At 44.1% G+C, this 21,716-nt stretch overlaps 3 protein-coding genes and 1 non-coding gene across 8 annotated transcripts in view; 2 read left to right on the top strand and 2 right to left on the bottom strand.

Moving 5' to 3' along the window:
* Positions 1-10,569, top strand: part of SH3D19 (SH3 domain containing 19) — an 87,052-nt gene extending 76,483 nt beyond the window's left edge. For all 3 annotated transcript variants that reach the window (XM_064652218.1, XM_064652219.1, XM_064652220.1), the window contains 7 exons: positions 154-284; positions 2,606-2,664; positions 4,262-4,449; positions 4,703-4,755; positions 5,253-5,439; positions 6,040-6,137; positions 7,428-10,569. In XM_064652218.1, the coding sequence (XP_064508288.1) occupies positions 154-284; positions 2,606-2,664; positions 4,262-4,449; positions 4,703-4,755; positions 5,253-5,439; positions 6,040-6,137; positions 7,428-7,544 (833 nt within the window). In that variant the 3' untranslated portion in view covers positions 7,545-10,569. The remainder of the gene's footprint in view (positions 1-153; positions 285-2,605; positions 2,665-4,261; positions 4,450-4,702; positions 4,756-5,252; positions 5,440-6,039; positions 6,138-7,427) is intronic.
* A 2,436-nt stretch (positions 10,570-13,005) lies between these two features.
* RPS3A (ribosomal protein S3A) lies at positions 13,006-17,115 on the bottom strand. Of its 2 annotated transcripts, none has more exons than XM_064652232.1 (6): positions 17,090-17,115; positions 16,259-16,362; positions 14,849-15,036; positions 14,468-14,676; positions 13,758-13,867; positions 13,006-13,168 (listed from the first exon to the last, which is right to left on the bottom strand). In XM_064652232.1, exons 1-6 carry the CDS (start codon positions 17,098-17,100, stop codon positions 13,047-13,049), a joined length of 744 nt encoding a protein of 247 aa, XP_064508302.1. In that variant the 5' UTR covers positions 17,101-17,115; the 3' UTR covers positions 13,006-13,046. The 2 variants fall into 2 exon arrangements, with proteins under 2 accessions (XP_064508302.1, XP_064508301.1); XM_064652231.1 differs by lacking the exon at positions 17,090-17,115 and adding an exon at positions 16,610-16,758.
* Positions 13,436-13,505, bottom strand: LOC135413912 (small nucleolar RNA SNORD73). Its single transcript, XR_010430481.1, has one exon. It is a non-coding gene; the product is annotated as a small nucleolar RNA SNORD73 (small nucleolar RNA).
* LOC135413081 (ribonuclease CL2-like) lies at positions 16,874-21,305 on the top strand. Of its 2 annotated transcripts, none has more exons than XM_064652234.1 (2): positions 16,874-17,004; positions 19,558-21,305. In XM_064652234.1, exon 2 carries the CDS (start codon positions 19,564-19,566, stop codon positions 19,993-19,995), a length of 432 nt encoding a protein of 143 aa, XP_064508304.1. In that variant the 5' UTR covers positions 16,874-17,004; positions 19,558-19,563; the 3' UTR covers positions 19,996-21,305. The 2 variants fall into 2 exon arrangements, with proteins under 2 accessions (XP_064508304.1, XP_064508303.1); XM_064652233.1 differs by lacking the exon at positions 16,874-17,004 and adding an exon at positions 19,014-19,147.
* The last annotated feature ends 411 nt before the right edge of the window (positions 21,306-21,716 follow it).

Raw genomic sequence — 21,716 nt, 5'->3', positions numbered from 1 at the left:
TCGGTTAAAGCTCACTGGTTTATCAAGTATAATTAAGACTTTTTGAAAACTCATTGTGTTATTGTCTGTGGTATTTATATTAAGAAGGTTTTACTTAAGAGGAAATCAGTGAGTGTGGCAAATACTGTTAACTGAAATGATGTTGTCTTACAGAGCATCCTGATGACTTGGACCTTCATTCTGGAGACATCATTTGTCTTTTGGAGAAAATTGATACTGAGTGGTACAGAGGAAAATGTGGGAATTGCACAGGGATATTTCCAGCCAACTTTGTTAAAGTAGTTGTACGTAGGGTTTATATACACTGCTACACAGATCCTATTGCATTTGTTTTCTGACTCTATTTTACTTAGTCTCCTGTGTGTTTAACCCCATTCTGTATTTAGATAATCTCTTAACCCACTGGCAGTACAGAAGACATATCAACTTGTTTGTGTGGTATTAGGAAGATACTTGATTTGGCGCGACCAGTTTGTGTTATGGGGAATATTTTGTTCTTATTTTAAAGCCAAGTGAGAAAATCATTGCCTTTATCAAATTCTCTTTGTTTACTTGGGTAGTTTCTCAGGGTCTGCAGAGCAGATTATTTTTTGACAGCTGCCTGTAAGAATCAACACTCAGTAAGATGGTTCCTTTTGGTGCCTTCCCCCCACTCCCCAGCTTCTTTCATTTTCTTGTCCCCTGAACTGCACTGGAATCACCACTTTTATAGCCATGTAGTGAAATAGGTCAGGGCAGCAATTTGGCCCAACAAAATATGTTTGTTTTTTTCTTCCTAGAATATTGTTTTTTCCAGCAGGATCAATTTGCCTAAGTGGCTTACTAAGTGGCTGCACAAATGGTTATACTGGCACAGTGCAAGGAGATTGTGTTGTTGCAAATGAGCAGCTTAAAGCAATCCTGTTACTGAATGTGACACTTGACAGTAAACGGAAGGCAAGAACAGGTGCTGTTTTGGGAGCCTTGTAGCTATTAATTGAATGCCTTCTCTTTTAAAGAGATACAGTATGGTTCTCTGTGTCAAATGCTGGGTCAAACCTTTTGCAAGCCAGAGTCTGAGATTGAGGTCTGTTTTGTGACAGTGGAAAGGGCACTGGGCTATCCACACTGGCCATATGGATATGGAGGAATGCCAGACTGACACCAGGATGCTGTGGAGGTGCATGGCCTGGCATTAAAGACAATTAAGTGTCTATGTCGAGCTGGGACAGCTGGCAGAGATGAGCACTGCTGCCACATGGGCAATACCAAGGATTTGGTAAACATCAGGAAGTGTAGGCTGTCTGTCTAGTTTGTAGTGGTGTTATTAGAGAAAAATTGATGTGAGAAGTGCTGAAGAATAAAAACTAAACTCAGTAGTAACAGATCCATGCTCGATTCACTTTCATGAGAAAGATTTGTTAGCTAAATTGATTTTCTGCTTCTACACAAACCAACAATTTAATTTAAAAACTCTTGCTCATACTGATGGCTAACAGAGAAAAGGTTTTATGTTAAAGCAGTGGAATGAGTATTTGAGGTCAAATTCAGCATTCATAAGGACAGATACAAGCATATAAAAGCTAGGGAAGATGCATTTCAAATGTCTATCTAAGTTGTAAAAGGTGGTTACCCTTTGAGAGTAAAAATCTTTTGTTTCAGAATATTTTTTTTTCTAAAGACAGCGCAGTACATGAGGCTAATTTGCTTGAGTGAATTCTCCTCTTAATTCATGTCAGATTTAATCTTGATACAAAGTCTCTGTACAATGTGCTACAGTGTGGTTTACAATATTGAGCTGGGTAGTAGGTTAGGCCTGAACACCGAACAATAATACATAGTTACTACTTCCCATGGAATCTTCAGAGCACCACAGATACCAGCCTGTCTAGCAAGAGCACTGCAAAGATTAAGTGTGTTAAATTTCCTCCAGTCCTTCACATAAGCTAGTGAAACATTCTTGTTGATTTTATGGGAACTGGCTGATACAATAGTGAGCTGTAAACCAAAGCTCCTCGCCAGAGTCTCTAGGCTTGTAGTCTTCCACATCTTACAGATCATCCTTCCTGTCACACCAAAAATACAATTGAAATTTTCTTATGATAAAGGGCTTGAATGTTGTCTGTTTGATATATCTGTGTATTGATTTTCTAAGTTGTGTTTCTCCAATTCAAGTGAGATTTGCGAGATGCATTTTTGTTTGGAGGACAGCTGGCTACCAGAGCACAGAAAGGATAAGTGTAAACAATAATTTTGTCTATTGTGATATACTGTGCTAGTAAATAATAGAGAGCACTTATCAGTTGAAAGTTGGGAACTAAATACAATAACATGTAGTAGCATGCAATCACATATTCTGTCAGTCATGCCACAAGTAGAAACAATAAACCAGCTTCATAAAAGAAAACATTAAATATTGCTCCTTGTTTGCATAAAATTAGAAATGAGAAATCAGGCATAAACCCCCCATAATTTACATTATTACGGTCATATATCAGAGTATACCAATGACTACAGAGCATCACACATCTGAAAAACAGATTATTTTATCCAGTTTCAAGTTTATTGTGGTTATGTTCCCATTAGTTTGAAATGGAAGATTTAACTTATTTTGTTGTCTTATTAGATTGATGTTCCAGAAGAAGCCAACAGGAAAAAAATACCCTCTTCATCACAATGTATTAAGTGAGTCAGATAAATCTTATTTTCTTTCTCATGTTGATTTACAAGGAAGTAAAAAGAAACATCAACTGTGAAGCAGGTGCTGTCAGCAGTGAGGTTAATATAGTCAACAATTTATTCACCAAAATATATTTTGAAAATTAAAATATGTTTTAAAAAACTGAGTATTTATGATGTTTTAATAAGACTCATATTTAGGTGAAAAAAGCCTAAAACCTCACTTTCATGAAAATTGGTTACGGAAACCATGAAGCAATCTGATTAACTTCAGCAGCACTGTACGCTCCTCCCTTTGCTCCAGGCCTTGCTCCTTTCTTCCAGTATCCTTGTAAAATGCAACATGGTAGGGCTCCTACTCATTTGAAAGAACAAGATAAAATGGGACAGAATATAGATGTACTTTAAGAGATAAATCTATCTATCTGTCTGTCCATCTCCTTAAGCGTATAGCTGTACGGGTGAATCTGAAGTTCCGCAGATCAAATTATCAAGTGTATTTCCAGCACTTTCATTTCTGGTTTTCAAGCAACTTGTACTAATATCTGTGGGCAAGAGACAATTTTTCATGCTATTTTTTCTCAGTGATGATTTATCGGATTTCATAATCATTCATTCCAGCAATTAAACCCAATTCAGGCAGAGGCAGGAGCACCTAGTGTGAGAGGGATCATTCAGTTTGTTCTTTGGTTTGGCATAAACAGAATTTTCTTTTTAAAAGCTGCTTCTGCAACTTAGAAAGAAACACAAAGTGCTAGCTCTGTCCCAAAAGACACATCTTTGCAAAGATATGAGTGGGGGACAGGAGTGGGAAACAAGCTTCTTACACTAGTTGTATGCCATGATGCTATAGAAAGAATTAAAGCCTATTACTGCTCTTTTTTCAGCATGGTATTTCTGATAAATATTTTCTTAGTGTAACTTCCTATATTTAATTTATTAGTTTGTTAAATTGTTAAATCTGTTTGAGTTGGGGGGGGAAATAATTAGGTTTTTTCAGTATTGTACCAAAGTATGCAAAATTTATTGGATGCATTGGTGTTCCTTTCTTTGATAGGTACGTTATTTCCCATATATATCCTATGGGGATATATTTTACAGACTAAAGTATGTAAAAGAAGATAGTTTTTATCTTCTTCCTATGAAACCTCCATGTATTTGGGACAAATATAGAGCACCCACCCATGTTTGATTGCATCTAAATAGGATGCTAGCTTGAAAAACAATCAAACTCTTGAAAAAAGTGTATCAGGACACTTACTTGGATATAGGCGAAGATATGAAATGGGACAGATGGCCCAATCCCAAGGTTTCTTAGTGTTGTTTGGAAGAGAAATAGGATCTTTTGCAAAATACTCTTAACAGCCAGGAATTGGGATGCAGAAGTTGCGTCTGGCTCAACCAGACTCCGTACTCATCCTCCTCAGAAAGCAGAGATAAGAACCAGGGCTAGACCCCAATTTTCCACCTGTTCTATCTTCAGTGCATTCTTTTATCATTTTAATTAAACTATCAATTGATATGTTGCACCATGCTGCCTTGTTATTAAGTGGACAGTAATAATAATAAAGACACAACGTAATTTTCTCTTTTGTTTGTGCAGAGGTCCAAGATGTCTAGCACGATTTGAATACATTGGAGATCAGAAAGATGAGCTCAGTTTTTCAGAAGGTGAAACTATTATCCTGAAAGAATATGTAAATGAAGAATGGGCCAAAGGAGAGCTCAGAGGCACATCTGGAATTTTCCCCTTGAACTTTGTGGAAGTAATTGAAGATCTGCCTGGAACAGGTATGAATACATCTGCAAAAATCTTCAAAAACATTTTGTACTTCAGGCATATAGGCAGCATATAGGAGAAAATTCCAGAAGAACAGTGAATGCAGGAAGGAGGTAGAAAGAGAGAGAAGACAGGTTAAAAAAAAAAAATCAAAAATCTTAAGAAGCTATTCTTAATAGTCACTTTGAATATCTAAAGTCCCTATCGTTATTAACGGTTTGAATAGTCACTGCTGCTATTCTAAGTTGTGCTTTACTTATGTAGGTACAGAAGCAGCACTGAAGAACAAGGTGGAGGTTTCTTCTTCCCTTCCTCAGGTAATAAAATTTCATAGGTTAGGGTCAGAATTTACATAGCAGTTTCATAGATTTACAGAGACATCCTATTATAATGCCAGATTAGCTGAATGTAACACAACTCCCACAGCACACAACGCTGTGGTCACATCTTGGATTCTGACATTTGGCCTAAACTGATTAAATTCATAGCTTGAAAAATTAAAATAAGTAAAGTTTTATCCTTTATGCTTAAGAAAATTATTGTTAGCTCTATTTTAAGTATTGCTGCAGTGATCTAATTTTGAATTTATTAATCCTTCTTCCTGCCACCAGCGATAAAAAGGGATGTGGCTGAGCCAAGATGAAATTCTGTGGTGGTAATTGCTGAAATGCCATTCTAGTGTACATCTGCAGCAACACTTGGGAGAAAGTCAGGACACCCATGTTCTGTACAGCTGCTTTCTGCACTATCCATCAGCTTTTGGGCTCCATTTACGCTTCTAAAATTACTGCATTTCCTCTGTTCACTTGAATAGAACAACAGATGCTCGGTACAGTGGTGCGAAGCGCTTCATGATTTTACAGCAGAAACCAAAGACGATCTATCCTTTAAAAAGGGAGACTACATCCAAATACTGGAACAAGTAGATTTGGAGTGGTATAGAGGAAGACTAAATGGAAAGGAAGGGATTTTCCCAGCAGTTTTTGTTCAGACCTGCTCAGGTACAGTGCTCCTACTAAATGGCAATTCATTATTCCTTGGGTTGTGACAGTCACAACAGAGTTCTGGGAGAACCCAACTACTCCATTGTATTAGCAAGACACACACCACCACAGTCTTTAATATTCTAAAGCTAAGCTAAGTTTTGAATCACCTCCTCTAATAATGGCAATATAATGTTCTAGTCAATAAGTAATGTGGGAGGTGACACAGACTCTGGGATGTTTTCAAGTGTGGTTTGGGCACAGGCACAACAGGACCATTGAGCCACCTTTAGGAATAAATCACGGGTGCTGCCTCATCTTCAAGCACAAAGAGAAGACAGCTCTTATTAGATATCACCACTGGAAAGTTCAAGTAAGTCAAATTTAGTTCTCTTGAAAGCAGAACTGTGAGACTCTGTTAGTACTGTAAAATTAACTGGTGTCAGTGGAGTTTTTTATTCCAGTAGAACAGTGAATTTGTTACAGCAGTAGCAATAACATTTGGACACCCTGTAGCACAATAATGGGGAGAAAGCATGAGAATGAGAGGGAACTTCTCCAGAAACAGAGATTTATTTCATGCCAATCCAAATAACTTCTCTTGTCCATGTTCTGCAGCCAGGATAGAGCTGTCACAGTCTGGGGGAGGGAAGAAAGGAAAAGCCAGAGCTCTTTATGATTTTCATGGAGAAAACGAAGACGAGCTTTCCTTCAAAGTAAGTATCTCTCTTAGACCAATTTCCAAGAGGTCTTACACTCCTGAAGAGTGCTAAAAAATAAGATTCATCCACTCTTAAAAAAGGCTTGAAATAAGAAGAATGAAGCACATAGAATATTAACACATTTGATAAATGGTCTCTCTAAAAAACACTTTTTTCCTTACCACTGCTGTTTCATATTGGCAAAATCTTCATTAAAGACACTGAAAAGAGATCAGGAGTTGCAGAATTCCTCTGACTTCTCTGATCTAGTAAACATAACAAGACAAACCAACTTCGTTTTGCAGTACATTCAGTTCTTGATCAGTTGATCTGGTCAACAGAGCCTCTTTTTTTGACTAGAAAGACAGCAGTGAGAAGGAGGATAATAGTGAGAGTGCCAGTGCTACAGCAGCCAGGCCTCTAAGGGACACCAAGTACAGCAAAATCTTAAATCGGCAACACAATACATAGTTTCTGTGGAAACAAGGGGAAAAATTAAATACTTGCTGGATGCTCAGCATGAACAAGAAACAGAGTGCCCTTGAGATTCAAAATCATGATTTAGGTAACCGTGTCCTCAAAAGCAAATTTCTGAGAAACAGTAGTCTTTCACAAGCAGGCCCCAAAGTGTGTCTTATCAGTTGAAACACACAATATATTCTAAAACTAGCAAAATAGTTCTAGCATTAGCAGCATGCAATGTTGAAAGGATAGATGATTCTTTAAAGCAGAAAAGGGGAACAATGGTACTGGAAGAAGGGCCAGGGCCATAACAGTACTTCTGATGAAGAGTGTGGCACGAGACAGTGAAAACTGGAACAAGGATCAAACACAGGAGCTGCAGTTTAAATGGCCACACTGAGCTCTCAGATTATTGCTTTTCCTTTTGGGAAAGTTTCCAAGTGCTAGAAAATATTGAGACTAAAAAAAAAAAATCTTTCCAGGGTTTTAAGAAGAGAAACCCTTATAACAGAGCGGGGAAACACACGCAAATAACAAGTGGTCTGTGAGGCAGCTTTTAGCATATCTGCCTACCTGGAGAGCTTAAGTAACTCAGGAAGTTATCCAGCAGTGCTCTTTTGCCCCTCCAAAGGTTTTTCCCCATAGACAAATATTTACCCTAAGAGAAGCTTCAACTGGTTTTGGCATACAATCTCCAAGAGATGTAACCAACAGAAGAGACTTGGCCACATCCTACTTCTCTTCTATTTGATTGATATTAATTGCTTCTAAATAAGTCCAGCTATGCATGCATTAACATTGCACAGTAAGCTGTACTGACTCACATTACTCCTTCTCTTACAGGCAGGTGATACGATAACAGAGCTGGAATCTGTAGATGAGGACTGGATGAGTGGAGAGATACAAGGAAGGTCTGGGATATTTCCTAAGAACTTTGTTCAGATTTTAAAAACACCATGAAGTGTTGCCTCTTTTTGTACTCCCTGCATGTGGGAGAGAATGTTTTCTACCCTAAAGGCACAGCAAAGGCATCAACGTGTGTTGACTATCAATGTTTTGCACTACTTTTTCTAGACAGTCATACTAGTGTCTTTAAGTCAAATAAGAACATTTTAGTCCTTTGTGACAGTGTATGTAGTCATGTTTCATGAACGCTCTGAGAGCAAAACAAGCAGGATTTTTAGCAGTTTCCAACTAGGGGAATATTGTGGTGCAACACCATTTTAACTTATATAGCATTCTAGTATGTTTACTATCTGGTATTACATTTATCCTGCACAAAGTCTGCATAAAGTAAACCGCTTTGGGCTTCTTTAAAAACTTTTTAAAATCCAAATTTAAAGAATTGTTTTAATATATAATTACAATGCTCAGTATGTAGATGGAATTTGATATTCGGGTTTCATTACTGCTTGAGTTCCACATTAGCAGTAGAATCCACTTGTTTGTTTTATAACTTAGAGGACAAGAAAAATAACTGGTATTTCATAGTAGAAAGATATCAAATCTAATACTGGTAAGAGGGAAAACTCAGAAATAAATCCTTGTGTAGTATTCTTCCTTTCTTAGCCCAAGCTGCTCATACAGCAAGATCACAGTAAGATTTTTAAGTATTTTGCCTTTTACAAGTACTGTTTAAATTAGTATGAATCATCTTCAACCTTCCTCCCTTTCCCCAAAATACTTTCCAGGTACAGGTTTAGATTTTTCTACTGCCCACTGTTCTTCAAGCACTATCATGCCCTTCTTTCCCAGCTGAGGATAGTTGTGACAGAGAGCGTTTACTGAGCTTTCTCAGATCCCATCCATGGAGTAGCTGCACTATTCCAAATATTTGCCCCTCCACTCCTGTCATGAAAGTGGAAAACCAGTCTTCAGTCAGTCTACATTTCATTTGTCACTCAAGCACTGGAACATACTTCAGTAACACTATTCCTAACCTTAACATGAAGGGTATTATACAGCCTTGGTTTTAGCTTTCAGCAGACGTGGGAGTAGTTTCCAGTTTGTTACCACATACCAACTATACTGAGCATCATCATAAATGGTCTGTCAAGACATTAAGGAAAACATGCCTGGCAAGAGGTTACTCCAAGCAGCTCTAACCAAGGCAATAAGTAAAAAGTAGCAGTGTGGCTTGACTGACAAACTAAGACAGACATGACTTGAGGAAGCTTCACATTATAGGAACTTCTGGTAGTAAATTAATTTTTGTAACACTTGGCTTCTGACAAAGTAGTTAAATGGCATCTAACTCCATCAGACTGGAATAGAAAACGTTATGCTGCAGTTGGCTCTTTCGTTGCTGACAGTATTCCATCATTTCTGCACTATATAACAAAGAGAAACCAGTAAGCTGTTTGCACGAGTCATTACCTCAGAGAGCTGCAGGTCACTAGGTATCAAGATACCCTCAACAAGACTTTCCTTCGTGGGTCTGGCAGTTCATGTTGCAGGAGGGCCAACAGTTGAGTGGTGAATGGAGACTGGAAACTAGGATCATGATTGACCTTGAGATAGTTTTGACTTGGTCTTTCTACAGCTTTATCAGTATGAGCTCTAAGCATCACAGCAACAAGTCCCTGCTGCTACAGGAGATCAAGGTGCATCTAAATTGATGCCTAAGCAGGCTGGTGAGGGTTGCCCCTCGCTCCCCGTGCCCTGCACTCTGATTACCATCACAGCAGGCAGAAGCAGGCTTACAGCCAAAACTGAACTTGAGGAACAACCCCTGAGCGGGGAATGGGCATCCAGTCCCAGTAGCTGACTACAGCTCACCTGAAACAAGCCTGAGGAATGTGCAGAGCAGACATGAGGTCCTCAGCACCATTTCACTCAGCAGTCACAATTAGGCCACAGAACTTGCACAGACACAGGCATTTTCACCCTGATTTTTTTTCTGTTGTGTATTTAAACTGCACCAATACCATTTCCACAACCAGGAAATGAAGATCACACAAAGTTTTGATGAGCTGAGAACTAGACTTCTACTTCCATTAGGTTATTAATATTATAAAACAGTTCTAAATTACGTGCCATTCTAGGAGGGAAAAACAATTTGTACAGCTATTATTCAGTTTTAGCATCCCCAACAAGCCTATCTGGAACTCCTGTGGAATCAGACGTAAATCACTGCCCAAGCTTTCCTGCCAAGAGATTCTAAAACTTCTTGTTTCTTACTCCAGTAAAACACCATCTCCTAGAGAAATCCAAGGAATACCCATGCCCTCAAAGATATACTAAATCAGTATAGCAGTAGGTGAGAGTTGTGTATGATGTTTACCTATTGTCTGGCAGTTTTCTAAAATTTTGATACATCTTAAAAGTAGAACTGATTCTTTTATATTTTTTTTTCTTTCCATGTCCTCGTTCTCATTTTTATAATGTGTATTGACCAGTTGTTTTTGTAACTTCCACTGAATGTTTCAAGGCAGTGCCTATCCGTAGAAAAGACCACTCTGCTGTATGTTAATCATCTCCTCCCTGTGGGACAGGGAAGGGAGAGCAGCAAGGCCTTCTATTCACAGCACCGAGTGCCATCTAAGGGCTGCTCGCATTGCTGCAGGCAGCTGAAACAGCGCCTTTGTGAACACTGAAACAAGTGAGATGCTTGGCTTTTACAGGAGAGGGTTTTCTTAAGACAATGCCCAGCACCACCATGAGACTGCCTACAGATCATAACAAAATTCCTAAGGTGTACAAAAACCCAGGAACGAGGTGGAGCACAAATCTTAACTGCAATATAGTAGGAAATTTCAGCTGTAACCTTGAAATATAGCTAGACCTGTGTGCGTTAGCATAATAAGAAAAGTCTAATTTGACGAAATACTGTTTGACCCACCCTCTGGAAATATCTTCAGGAAGACATCTTTGTTCTGTGTACAATTAACAGTGTCCTAAATATACCTTTGTTAAGTCCAGTAAGTTTGTTATGGTACCTCTGTAAATTAAGAATGTATTTAACCAATAAAATTTTTGTAATTAAGTCATGCTGGCATTTTGTCTTATGCTGTGGAGAGCTGAGCTTTCCACTTGACAGTTTTATGGATCTCATTCTGCTTACATATTTAACAAACCCCGCTGCAAAGAAACACCCAACCCCCAGACAAATACCAATAATAATCAGACAAATAATATTGCATCCATTTTCAAGTAGTCCAAACCCCTCAGAAAATCTGGATGGCTTTAGAGTTTATTCAAGCCTTTGGACTCAGGTACATTCAACACCACCTGCAGAATCTGACACTTGCTACGTGCAGCAACCAGCTGTCACCGCAGGGTGTCACACACAGTGTGACTCTCGCTGTGCCAAAATTACTTGTACTGATGAGCACTTCTGCACATGATTTTGGTGTGCTCTGCTGACTGCTGCTTTCATACACCATGATTTTTCAGCTGGTATTTGCTGAGAGAATACAGAGGATGCACAAAATTTTCCTTCCTGAAATTTCCTTCCTTTCCTTCCTTGCTTTTTCCCCCATCTGAAATCCTGATACAAAGCATACATTCATACATACACATACATACATACATACATACATACATACATACATACATACATACATGCCCAGAGCCCCTACACAGCAATACTGGCAGTCCACTGTTCAAAAACATAACATTAAAAAACCTGAAAAAAGGCAAGTTCTTGTTCTTTCTCCATATCCTCTCGGACTAGACTTTTTGCAACAACTCCTCAGACATATGGCTGAAGGAGAAAGTAACAATATCCAAGACATTCAAGTTTTCAGAGAATGAGCACAGAAACCACCTTAGGATTCCTAACTCTCCCAGCCTACAGAGAATACGGGCCAGCTGCAGGCCCTAATGATTTGTTTGATGGAACCACTGCTAAGCAGAGGAAACAGCCAACACACGGCTGTTCATAATTGACAGCTCTTGACAGTCCTTATGCCAATCCAGGCCTGGAATAGCTATACACACACATCTGCATGTGCACAGCTGCACTGGTTCAAGGCTTTCCAACCTCTAACCACACTTACCCTACATCATGGTTCATTTTTCTAACTCTGGTGAGAAGTTCTCATTTTTGTTAGAGAAGTGAAGGGGCAATTGTTGCAACTTATGGCTTCAAAAATATGACTGACTGGGACTCCTGGAGGCAGATGACACCTGCCTCAGCAGTACTAATGGGAAAAGCAAAGCAGAGGGTCAAAAGCAGAATGATTCCTTTCTTCCGTTACAAGATGAGTGTTGAGCACTCACTACACTTCCACTACACCAACTGGAAAAAGCAGAATGCATATTAAATTGTAACTTGGAATCACAACATGAAATCACATCACCTGCAGTCCTCTGAAGTAAGTCTGAAAACATTAGTTTCATTTTGCATATGATTTGGTGCAAACCAGAATTACCAAATAGGAAAAGGTGAAAATCCCTGACACAGAACAGTACAGCCCTCATGGGTAGCAGGGCCCCCTCCTTTTCCCTTAGTAACTTGCTGAAACAGTAATATTTCACTATTTTCCCCCATTTCTTATCCTATGCTATATGACAGCCAACTGCGAGATCTACAGCTCTCACTGACCTCCCCATTTTGTTCTCAGATTTTAAATCAGAAACTTACCAACATTTTCACAGGACTAATTCTAAACAAAACATGTTCATAGCACAAAAAACTCATTTCAGTCAGAAAAAACACTCCTCTATTTTGAAGCCTGAACAAGAAAAAATGCTATCAGATAATAAACAGTCTTAAAATTACTCAGCAAATCCCTTAAGTATGCTTTGTTTTCAGAATACAGACCGTTGCCTTTTTATGGTATCATTTTTCCCCCTAAAGTTTCACAGGTTTTTCAACTATGATTAGTTACCCCTCAGTTCTGACAGAGGTTAAAAACCAACATGCAACCCCCTACTGCTCTTGAGCATGCTCTGCATTTCTGCACTGCTCAAAACAAACGCTGCTTCCATAATCATAACTACAACTTTAAGATATTTAAACAACTTCTGATTATGGGAGACCACATCTATCCCACAAGAGGTTGTATTAAATTACCATGAGGAAGCTTAAACATATACATGTAATTTTTAGGCAAGTAGTCCAGATAAATCCTCAAGACTTCCCTATAATAAAAAATTCTGAAACAGCAGAAAAATTCTGAAACAGCAGCCCCGTTATCCCTGTACAATGCTCCTCTGTGAGGCGCCTCTCATTAATGCAACCTCTGCACAGATACCCAAGATTTCTTTTGTGAGGACTAGAATTACTGGAAAAACCAACATACAGAATCCACAAAAAGGACAACTTCCCTTCCAACCCATCTTGCAACACCAGTCCAACACAAGTCTTTTTTTTTTCTTTTTTTTAAACCGAGGCAATAGGTTTACCTTACTGAAAACCCATCCACACATCCAGCACCAATACTGCCCAGTAGCAATGCAGGCAACCAAACATTAGTACTGTATATTAAAACTTTTATTTTCCACCAATTTTGAGTTTCAGACAGATTCTTGCACGGGCGGCTCGTATCCATCAGCTCGCTCTACTTTAGTGCCTGCCTCGTCCCCAGAGGGCTTTCCAGCACCACCACCTTCACCATGCAGCTCCATCAGCTTGCCCACTAAAAAGAAGCAGCAACATAAACAGTGAGAGATGCACCTGTTTAAACAGTTTTAAATTACTCAGTTGCTCATCATACACAAACCACCAGAACATTTAATACAGGTATGACCAAGTCCATTCCAGAAAGCTCATGGAAGGAGATGCTGCTGCAGTAACAGACAGTCAGATGGAAAAAAGACTGAACTAAGTGCAACGTAACACAATTACAAATTAAATTTTTTCTAAAAAGATTTGGATTCAAGAACCTACTACTGCATTACATGGGAATGTCAGAAAATGGGAAAATAGAATCATTCCATGTCATTTGGGACCGAAACATTTTGTCATCATTCATTCCCAAGGTAAAGCCTTTAAGCATTCAGCAGCAGTTTCAGGTGAGAATTCAAAAAGCTCTGAACTCAATGCTCACTGCTTTGCTTTCAATCCTGGAAGCCACAAAGTCAGACAAGAACACACCAGTTCAATACTACAGCTGCATAAGTTCATGCTGCTGCTGTAACATCTTTATCCAAAAGCAAACACATTTAAAGTGACTGCTTGCCACATCCTTCCCCAGGAACACTGAAGGTCTGCAGTAACTGACTTACATTCAAACTTGGGCTTCTTCAGCATCTTAACCTTGCGGACGTAGACGTCGTGCAGAGGGTAAATGGACTGACAGGCCTTCTCAATGTCCTTGCCAATGCTGTCTGGGATCCTGAGAAATCACAGAGCACAGTAGTGCCACAATGTTAAAAACTCTGCCTGCTTCTTCACCAGCAACACAGGCTTAAAAAAATCTTTAAGAGTACGAAATAATCTATATAAGTTCACATCATTAATGCAACCTTCACTCTGACATTTTTCTTCAAGTATGTTTAGATTCTAAGACGTTTCCCTTGCAGTGTTAAAAGGAGCATAGGGCAAGCATGCCCATTTTGACAACAAATCTCCAATCAAACTTTTGGAAGCAAATATCACACTTTGGAAAACCTTCTTATACCAGAAGAACCCAGAACACTCACAGCCCCAGCTGATGAGAATTACAACTTTAGTCTGCAGAACCACAAATCCTCTGGAGAGCACAATTTTACATTTATGCAAATATTACAGTGGGTACGAGTGAAACAGGATGCAGACACCAAGAGAAGCTATCTGCAGAAAATGGCCTTTGGTTTTCCAACATGAGGGGCTCCCTGCCTGGTCTCTGCCAAATGGCACAGGAAGCACCAGCATTCTCCAAGTTCTCAGCAACAACCAACCAACAAACAACTATTGAAACTGTAGGGGAGAAAAAGAGAACACAGTCAGAGCTTACAGTTTATTGACAACTTCCTTCAGGTCATTGGTCTGCACCTCCCGGGTCATGATTTCCATCATCTTTTTACGGATCTGCCGGACCTGCTGATGCTGGGCATAGGAGGTCTTGCGGATCTGGTTGTTGCGCTTCTTGGTGAAGCCCACGCAGAAGAGGCGCAGCAGGTAACCGTCCGTGGTCTTCACATCGACGTGGGCTTCAATCATTGTCTGGAAAAGAAAGAGACATTTACCCCCACATGACAGAGAGGTTCCCCAGCCCCTCTAACCCGACATCATTAACACCTGCCCCTGCCACCTCAAACACAGCTTCACAACACCCCAGTGCCTCCCCCCCTTCCTAAGGGCTCCGGCAGGAACACAGACCTTGTTCTTTACACACCTGCCATTTTTTGACCATGGAGCACATTTTGTCCCGGGTGAGGTCCATTCCATGGAAGTTGGTCAGACAATTTTTGCCCTGAACGTCCTCAGTGATCAGCTTGAATTTACGGAAGGCAACCTCATCATTCTGCAGGTCAGCCAGACTCACTTCGAACACACGGCCCTTTAGTCCGTCAGAGGCAATTTCTGTGTGATGGAACAAAATAAAATACCTTTTATTAACATTAGAAGCGCACTGTTCAAATCAGATATCAAATTCCCACTGGATGTTTTCTAACGGTGGTGATCACAGAATCACTAAGGCTGGAAAGGCCTCCAAGATGGAGCCCAACCCCTGGGGATGCAACGCCAGGGCCTTGCAGCGCTGCAGTTCATTTGTGTCTTGAGCCAGATCAAATCAATTCACAGAGCCAAATACTGGGTTTTGTTAATTCTGGGATGAATCTTTCCAGGTGACTGTATCAGATGGGGGACATGAACACCAGCGTGCTGCAGATTGCACCACACGTAATAGTTTGGGTTAAGTGGAACAGGTTCCAGAGTATTTGGAAATTATGAACAGCAATGAGAAACAAAAACGCCACAGCAGGAATGAAACAGCAGCCAACACCCCAGTCATTTCACAGCTCCCCCTCTAACAACCATTTTAACACTGGCTGATTCACACTTGGTTTACAGTGACTCTTATTTTACTTTTTTCATGTTACAGTTCAAAGTAATGATCATCTTCATAAATGTAGTACAGTGTAACTATTTAGCCATTCTGCACAGCTAGGCTTCCAAAAGTAGTTACCCCTATCCAGATCCCCCTGCATCCCTAACACGTTTCCTTTTCCTAAGGTGTGCCAGATCCTATAAAAACAACTTTACCATTCAGTGATATGCCTACACGTACACGCACTCACATTAAATCAGCAATTCCAGCTCTCAACAGAGATGAGACACCTTTACCCAAAAGCTTTAAACTTTAGTCCCTTGACATGCTGGTCGTTATGATCCTGTTATGACCAAGGTCTCCCGTGGCACTGTCCCACATCTCCCCCTGTGACAGTCAAAATGACTCCTTAATTCTGAATTTTTCTCCAACCCACTAGGTTACCACCACAGCAGCTCATCAGAAACTTCAGGCCTATCCTGTCCTCCTATGGTTTGGTTTCTTGTACAAACAAGGACCTCACCGTATGAACTTCCATGCAACTAAGCTCATTTATTCAAACAACTTGCCCAACTCAAGAAAACTCACTTAAATCACCCAACTGAGCCAGAGATGCCTATTTTTTTTTAACTTCCAGGTTCATATTAATACGAGCAAAACCCATTTGTCAGCAGTTCTTTAATCGAGTCCCGCTTGGAGCCAGCGCACGGAGGAGACACATGCCCCTCTACTGCACAAACCCCAACTACTCACTAGTTCCTTGGGTCCTGGTGACAAGTGTCTTCCCGATGTTTCGGATATTAAACATCGCCGGTGCTTTGACATCGTACCAGTCCTTCTTGGAGAAAGGATCGACCCTTAAATCGAATGAAGGAAAAAGATTTTTTAACCGACTTTCTCAGACCAAGCCGAGCTTCAGTAAAACCTCCCTCCCCACATGCCGCCTCTCTGGGTCCAGGCCCGCCCGGCAGCCGCCATGACAGCCCGGGCCCCGCTCCAGCCTGCCCGCCGCCGCCATCCACCCCGCATCGCCGGCATCCCGCCGCCGCGGCGCTCCGCCCGGTGCCCCCGGGCACCGCCCGCCCGCGCCCCGGCCGCCCTTACACTTTCTTCTTGGCGCCCTTCTTGCCGCCCTTGGTGAGGCGCTTGTTCTTCCCGACCGCCATCGTCCCGCCCGCGCCGCGAAAGGGCGGGGCGCGCGCGCTCCCGCGAGATTATACGAGACCGGCGCTCGCGCGAGACCTGCGAGCACGGGGACGCCTCGCGCCGGGAGGGGCCGGGCGGTGCCCCTCCTTCCCACCTCCCCCGCCGGGCCGTACCACGGCGGGACGGAACCAACGGCGCGGGGGGGCCGGGGGAGCGCTCGACGTGGCCGTGCCCGTGAGCGCCCCCGCCCGGCACAGCTGCGCCCTGCGGAGCGCCCGCACCGCGACCCTGAGATCGGGGACCCGAGAGCCACAGAGACCAGGCTCGCTGCGCCGGCTCTGCCCGGGAGAAAGGTAGGTGCCGTGGGGTAAAAAGTTGCATCTTTTATACAGTAAAGTTTACCTGAACCCGCCTATCTAATACATATTCTCCGCCTACCTAATGCGCATCAGTTACGTTTCCTTCCTGATGCCTTCAAGCTGAATTATCTGTCCCCAGGCTGAGTCTTCTCGCCTTTTGTAAACGTAACTGGTGTCGTTGGATAACTTCTACAGTAGAAGTTGCTTAATAAAGAAAAGAGCTTTTGTGTTTTAAGCGTTGTGTAAGATTACATCATACAAATAAATATGCATTAGGTAGGCGGTTCATGTAAACTTTATTGTATAAAAGATGTAACTTTTTACCCCATGGTGTGCTTGATACGTGGAAACCTTCATCTAGCACCCTGCACAGAATAAGCAGTGTCTCCTTTCTAAACTAGTCTCTGTGTCTGTGTTTAGAAAGCTCCCAAAATTGGCAACATTCCCATGCCATGGGGCGCCGAGGGGACAAACAGAAGTTCCTGGTCTAGGCTTCCCCAAGTGCCTTGACTGATGGCTCCTCTTGCCACAGGGCAGCAGGAGGCTCCAATCAGCCCACCTGGGATGGTGGGCAGGGATGAGAGAGGGAGATGCAGTGCCCAGGGCAGTGCCAGGCAGTCGGGACTGCCTGGGACAAGAATGGACCACAGGCTGTGGTTCATGAATAGACATCACAGCGACCTTTGGGAAGGATACACCTGAAGGTCTGCTGGATAGAAAAGGCTCCAGCACAGGTACCCGTGCCATGCCAGCTAGAGTCAGCCCATTGCCAGACATCCAGGCTTGCTCCTCCTCCTGCAGACACCATCCCTTTTCCACCCACACCAGGACAGTGGAAAGCAGAGAGTGTCTGGAGGGTTCTGATGAGAGTCCCCATCCTCCTTCCATGCCCAGCAGGAGCAGGGTATTGTCAGCATCTGAGAGTCAGCAAGGGGGCTGTGCTGACCTTCCCTGTCTGCAGGGTTTTGGCCTGGTGCCTGAGCTGTTCCTGCTGCAGGGGCTGTGCACTTTTGAGGAGGATTTCTTGAGAGACTGTAGAAATGCCACCAGAGCCCAGGGTAGGACCCTCTGCACTTCCATTGTGGTGAGTCTTGGAACTGTGACAGCTATTTTGGGGAAGGTGGTGCCAAGGACCAAGTGTACCCAAGGCTGAAGGACATGGTGGGCCTGGGACAGACAGGGGGGCAGCTCTGTGCTGTCCTGGGGGACAAGTAGGTCAGGTGACGGTGACACACACTCAAAAGTGCATCTCTCAGCCACCCGTGGTTCTAGGACTGAGGCCCACTCTTTGTCCTCCTTGAATCACTGGTGGGCTCAGACTTGGCTGCTCATGTGGGAGAAGGGCAGCTGAGGGCTCCTGTGCACGTTCTCCCGTTTGCCACTTCCCATCACAGTCTCTATCATGTCTTTGAAGAGGACGATGGAGACCACTTGCACCCAGTGGTGACAGCCTTTCCCCCTGAACGGGACATGCTTTCCATGGCGGTCCATCAGGATGGTCAAGGGAAAGGAATGGGTCTTTGATAGGCTCAGACTGGCTTCTGGTTCTTTGCTGTTCTCTGCCTCACTGGAGTAGCTGGGAGCATATGAGGTAGCAGCGAGGCAAAATGCACTTCCCAGAGGTATGAACTTGCCTTCAAGGGGACACAGGGAAAAGGGATGCATAGCTCCTGAAGCACTGCAGGACAGCCGTGGATGTGCCGTGTGTTTCAAGAGGAGCAGGAACATCAGTCAGGTCCCCTTGAGGTGATGCTGACATTCTGTCCCCACCAGGGAACTAGGTATCTTGCCCTGCCACCCAAAGAGGCCCAGGTGTCCTGCCTCTCATGGGACAGGTGGCCAAGCCAGGATGCATGATCCAACTTGGGCAGGGGACACCAAGGGGATGTGTGCAGACAGTCACGTGGTTTGTTAATGACTACCTAATGACCTTGGGGGGGGCCAAGAGGGTGAGTGGGGCCTCCTGGATACCTGTCTCTTCCCAGACATCCACTGGACCTTGCTCTTTACTCTTCTGCCCCTCCTCCTGGATCCTTGCCCATTGGGCCCAGCTGGGGCCAGTATAAAAGATGTGCAGAGGAGTGGGAGGGATCCCGGAGACCTTGAGGCCATAAGGGAAACCGAGGCGCGCACACAGGTGGGGGTGAGGGATGTGTAAGGGAATGTCTGTGGGAGGGGGCTGTGAAGAACCCAAGCATCCGGTGGGAGAGGGAGGCTGTGTATGGCGTCTGGGCACTGGGGCAGGGACCCCATCCATAGGGGACCCAGGGGTCTGAGGAGCAGATAGGGGGTGTTCTGTAGGGGATTGAGGCTTCTGGGGAGTGCATAACTCAGGTGTCCGTGGGGTATTCTATAGGGTGTCCAGGCATCCAGGTGAGACACACAGATGGCCTATTTGTCCGGCGATGGGTCCCTGTGCATTTAGAGGGGATTTGCAAGGGACCCAGGTGTTTGGGAGGGGGAATTTGTAGAGAAATCAAGCATCTAGGGTGGGGCTTACAGCTGGGGGCCCAGAAGTCCAGATGGCCCTAACCCTGCTTTCCACAGGTGTCCATGGCAGGCTGGGTGCTATGCGTGACCCTGGTGCTGGCGGCACTGGCAGGGGTGGAGGGCGAGAGCCGCTACGAGAAGTTCTTGCGGCAGCACGTGGACTACCCACGGACATCCACGCTCGCGGCGCACCGCTACTGTGAGACCATGCTGGCACGCCGGCAGGTGACGGCCCAGGGGAGGCCCTGCAAGCCCTCCAACACCTTCGTGCACGCGCCGGCCCAGGATCTGGTGGCTGCCTGCTCCCGGGAGCCTGATGCCTCAGGGTTCCAGAGCACCCCGACAGCCATGGGCATAACAGCCTGCCGCCTGCGGGGGGGGGACACCCGGCCCCCCTGTGCCTACCGCGCCCGGCAGGTCCAGCACCACGTGCGGGTCGCCTGCCGGGATGGGCTGCCCGTGCACCTCGCCGGCACCTACGCGCCCCCGCAGTGAGGCTGGACGTGTGGGGGCTGTAGGTGGGGATACGGATTCTCCCTCCCACTGGAGGCTCCATTAATGCCTGAAATAAAGGAGGTGTCACAGGCCTGGGCTCCAGCATCAGCTTCTGGGGGAATCTTGTGATCTTACCCCTCTCTGGTGGCCCCTAGGCCCCTTGGGTGCCCTCAACCCTGTCCAAGGTGGATCTAGCCACCCATGTGCCTTATAAACCCCTTTTCCCAGCATCATGGATGTCCCATGGACCTGTAGGGTGTCTGACCTTTCCTGTGCCCTCTCTTCCTTTCTTAGTCACTCCACAACTCCTATGGGTGCCCCATAACCATCCCCACTCCCCCAGCCCAGGGTCCCCCTGATCTCTTGGATGTGCACCCAGCTCTCTCCCTCAGTATCCTCACCCTTCAGGTGTCACGTTGCTTTTCTGGATGCCCCATACCTCCCACAGGGTCCCACAACCTCCCATGTGCCTCATAACCCCCTGGGTACCCCCAGCTTCCCCCATATCTGTCCCATAAACCATCAGGTGCCCCACAATCCCCTCTCCCACATGCCTCTGCCCCCATCTGTGGCTGAAGCTGCTTCTCGGCCCCCTTGGCACCCCTATGGGATTGAGTCCTAGCTGGGGCCATACACAGCTCTGGATTATCACCCCACACACTGAACACACACAATACACATGAAACGTGCACATAACATACAACCACACTCGCAACACAAAACATACAACACTCACACCCCTGCTCCTACACCTAGCACACATACACAAGCGCATACACACAATACGCACACACTACACGTACACACATACACAAGTATTTTCTTGGGTTTGGATGGGATTTCATGCATTTCAGCTTGTGTTCATCACCTTTTGTCCTTCATTCCTCCCCGTCAGTACTTACCAGTACACCTAAAATCTCCCCCTGCCTGAGCCTTCTCTTCTCCAGGCTGAACAGTCTCTGCTCTCAGATGCACCCAGAAATTGTAGCTGAGGAGGAAAAGAAGTGCAGCGAATAGACTTCCTGATCCTTTTTCATTGCTCCCTCTCCAAGATAGCTCTTGCTCATGTGCCTTGAGTAACTCAGCTGCTCTTTTTCTGGAATTCAGCAGAAAGGCACTTTGAGGGCCCTCCATGGACTGGTGAGCTCCAACTCTCAGTGCTGCCTGCCCCAGTGAGAAGAGCACTACTTCCTGTGCACTGGAGAGGAATTGGGGTATTTCAAGGGCATTTGGGGCATTCCTGGCCCAGCAACTTCCAGCACTCACTTCTCCACCCTGTGTTTTAATAAATCATTGCATTTATTACTTAATTCCTTTCTCATTTAGGTACTTTCATGTCCAGCCAAATGTAAAAGTTGCGAGGTTTGTGGTTGATTCTGCCTTGTAACACCACAGGGAGACATAAACTATGATTTCTGCTTTGTGAGTGAGAGTTAAGCGGCTTTCCTAAGGTCACAGAAAAAGTCAGGGACAGGAGCTCAGTTCAGACCTCCTCAACCTGATTTAATAGCCTCCCTTCCCATTTATGTGCTTTTGACCTGAAGAAAAGGCAAAGGCGCAACCAGAAGTGTTTCCAGAACAGTGCTATATGCCACCAGAGTAGTAGCCCAAAGCTTGTATCTGAGTGGTATCTGCTCAAATTTTATGCCCAGAGTTTGCTGTGACAGTGGTCAGCCTGCTCGTCTCACCCGCTGTATTGTCAAACAATTAATGCCTTTGCC

This window comes from Pseudopipra pipra, chromosome 4, assembly GCF_036250125.1.
Source record: "Pseudopipra pipra isolate bDixPip1 chromosome 4, bDixPip1.hap1, whole genome shotgun sequence".
Classification (NCBI taxonomy): Eukaryota; Metazoa; Chordata; class Aves; order Passeriformes; family Pipridae; genus Pseudopipra; species Pseudopipra pipra.
This window is presented reverse-complemented; position numbering and strand designations above follow the sequence as displayed.

Coding starts and splice junctions, on each gene's coding strand:
- RPS3A (XM_064652231.1), bottom strand. CDS start 16,671: ATGGCGGTCGGGAAGAACAAGCGCCTCACCAAGGGCGGCAAGAAGGGC. Junction 15,037..16,258: donor CACCAGGACCCAAGGAACTA/GTGAGTAGTTGG, acceptor TCCATCACACAG/AAATTGCCTCTGACGGACTA. Junction 14,677..14,848: donor CCATGGTCAAAAAATGGCAG/GTGTGTAAAGAA, acceptor TTTCTTTTCCAG/ACAATGATTGAAGCCCACGT.
- LOC135413081 (XM_064652234.1), top strand. CDS start 19,564: ATGGCAGGCTGGGTGCTATGCGTGACCCTGGTGCTGGCGGCACTGGCA.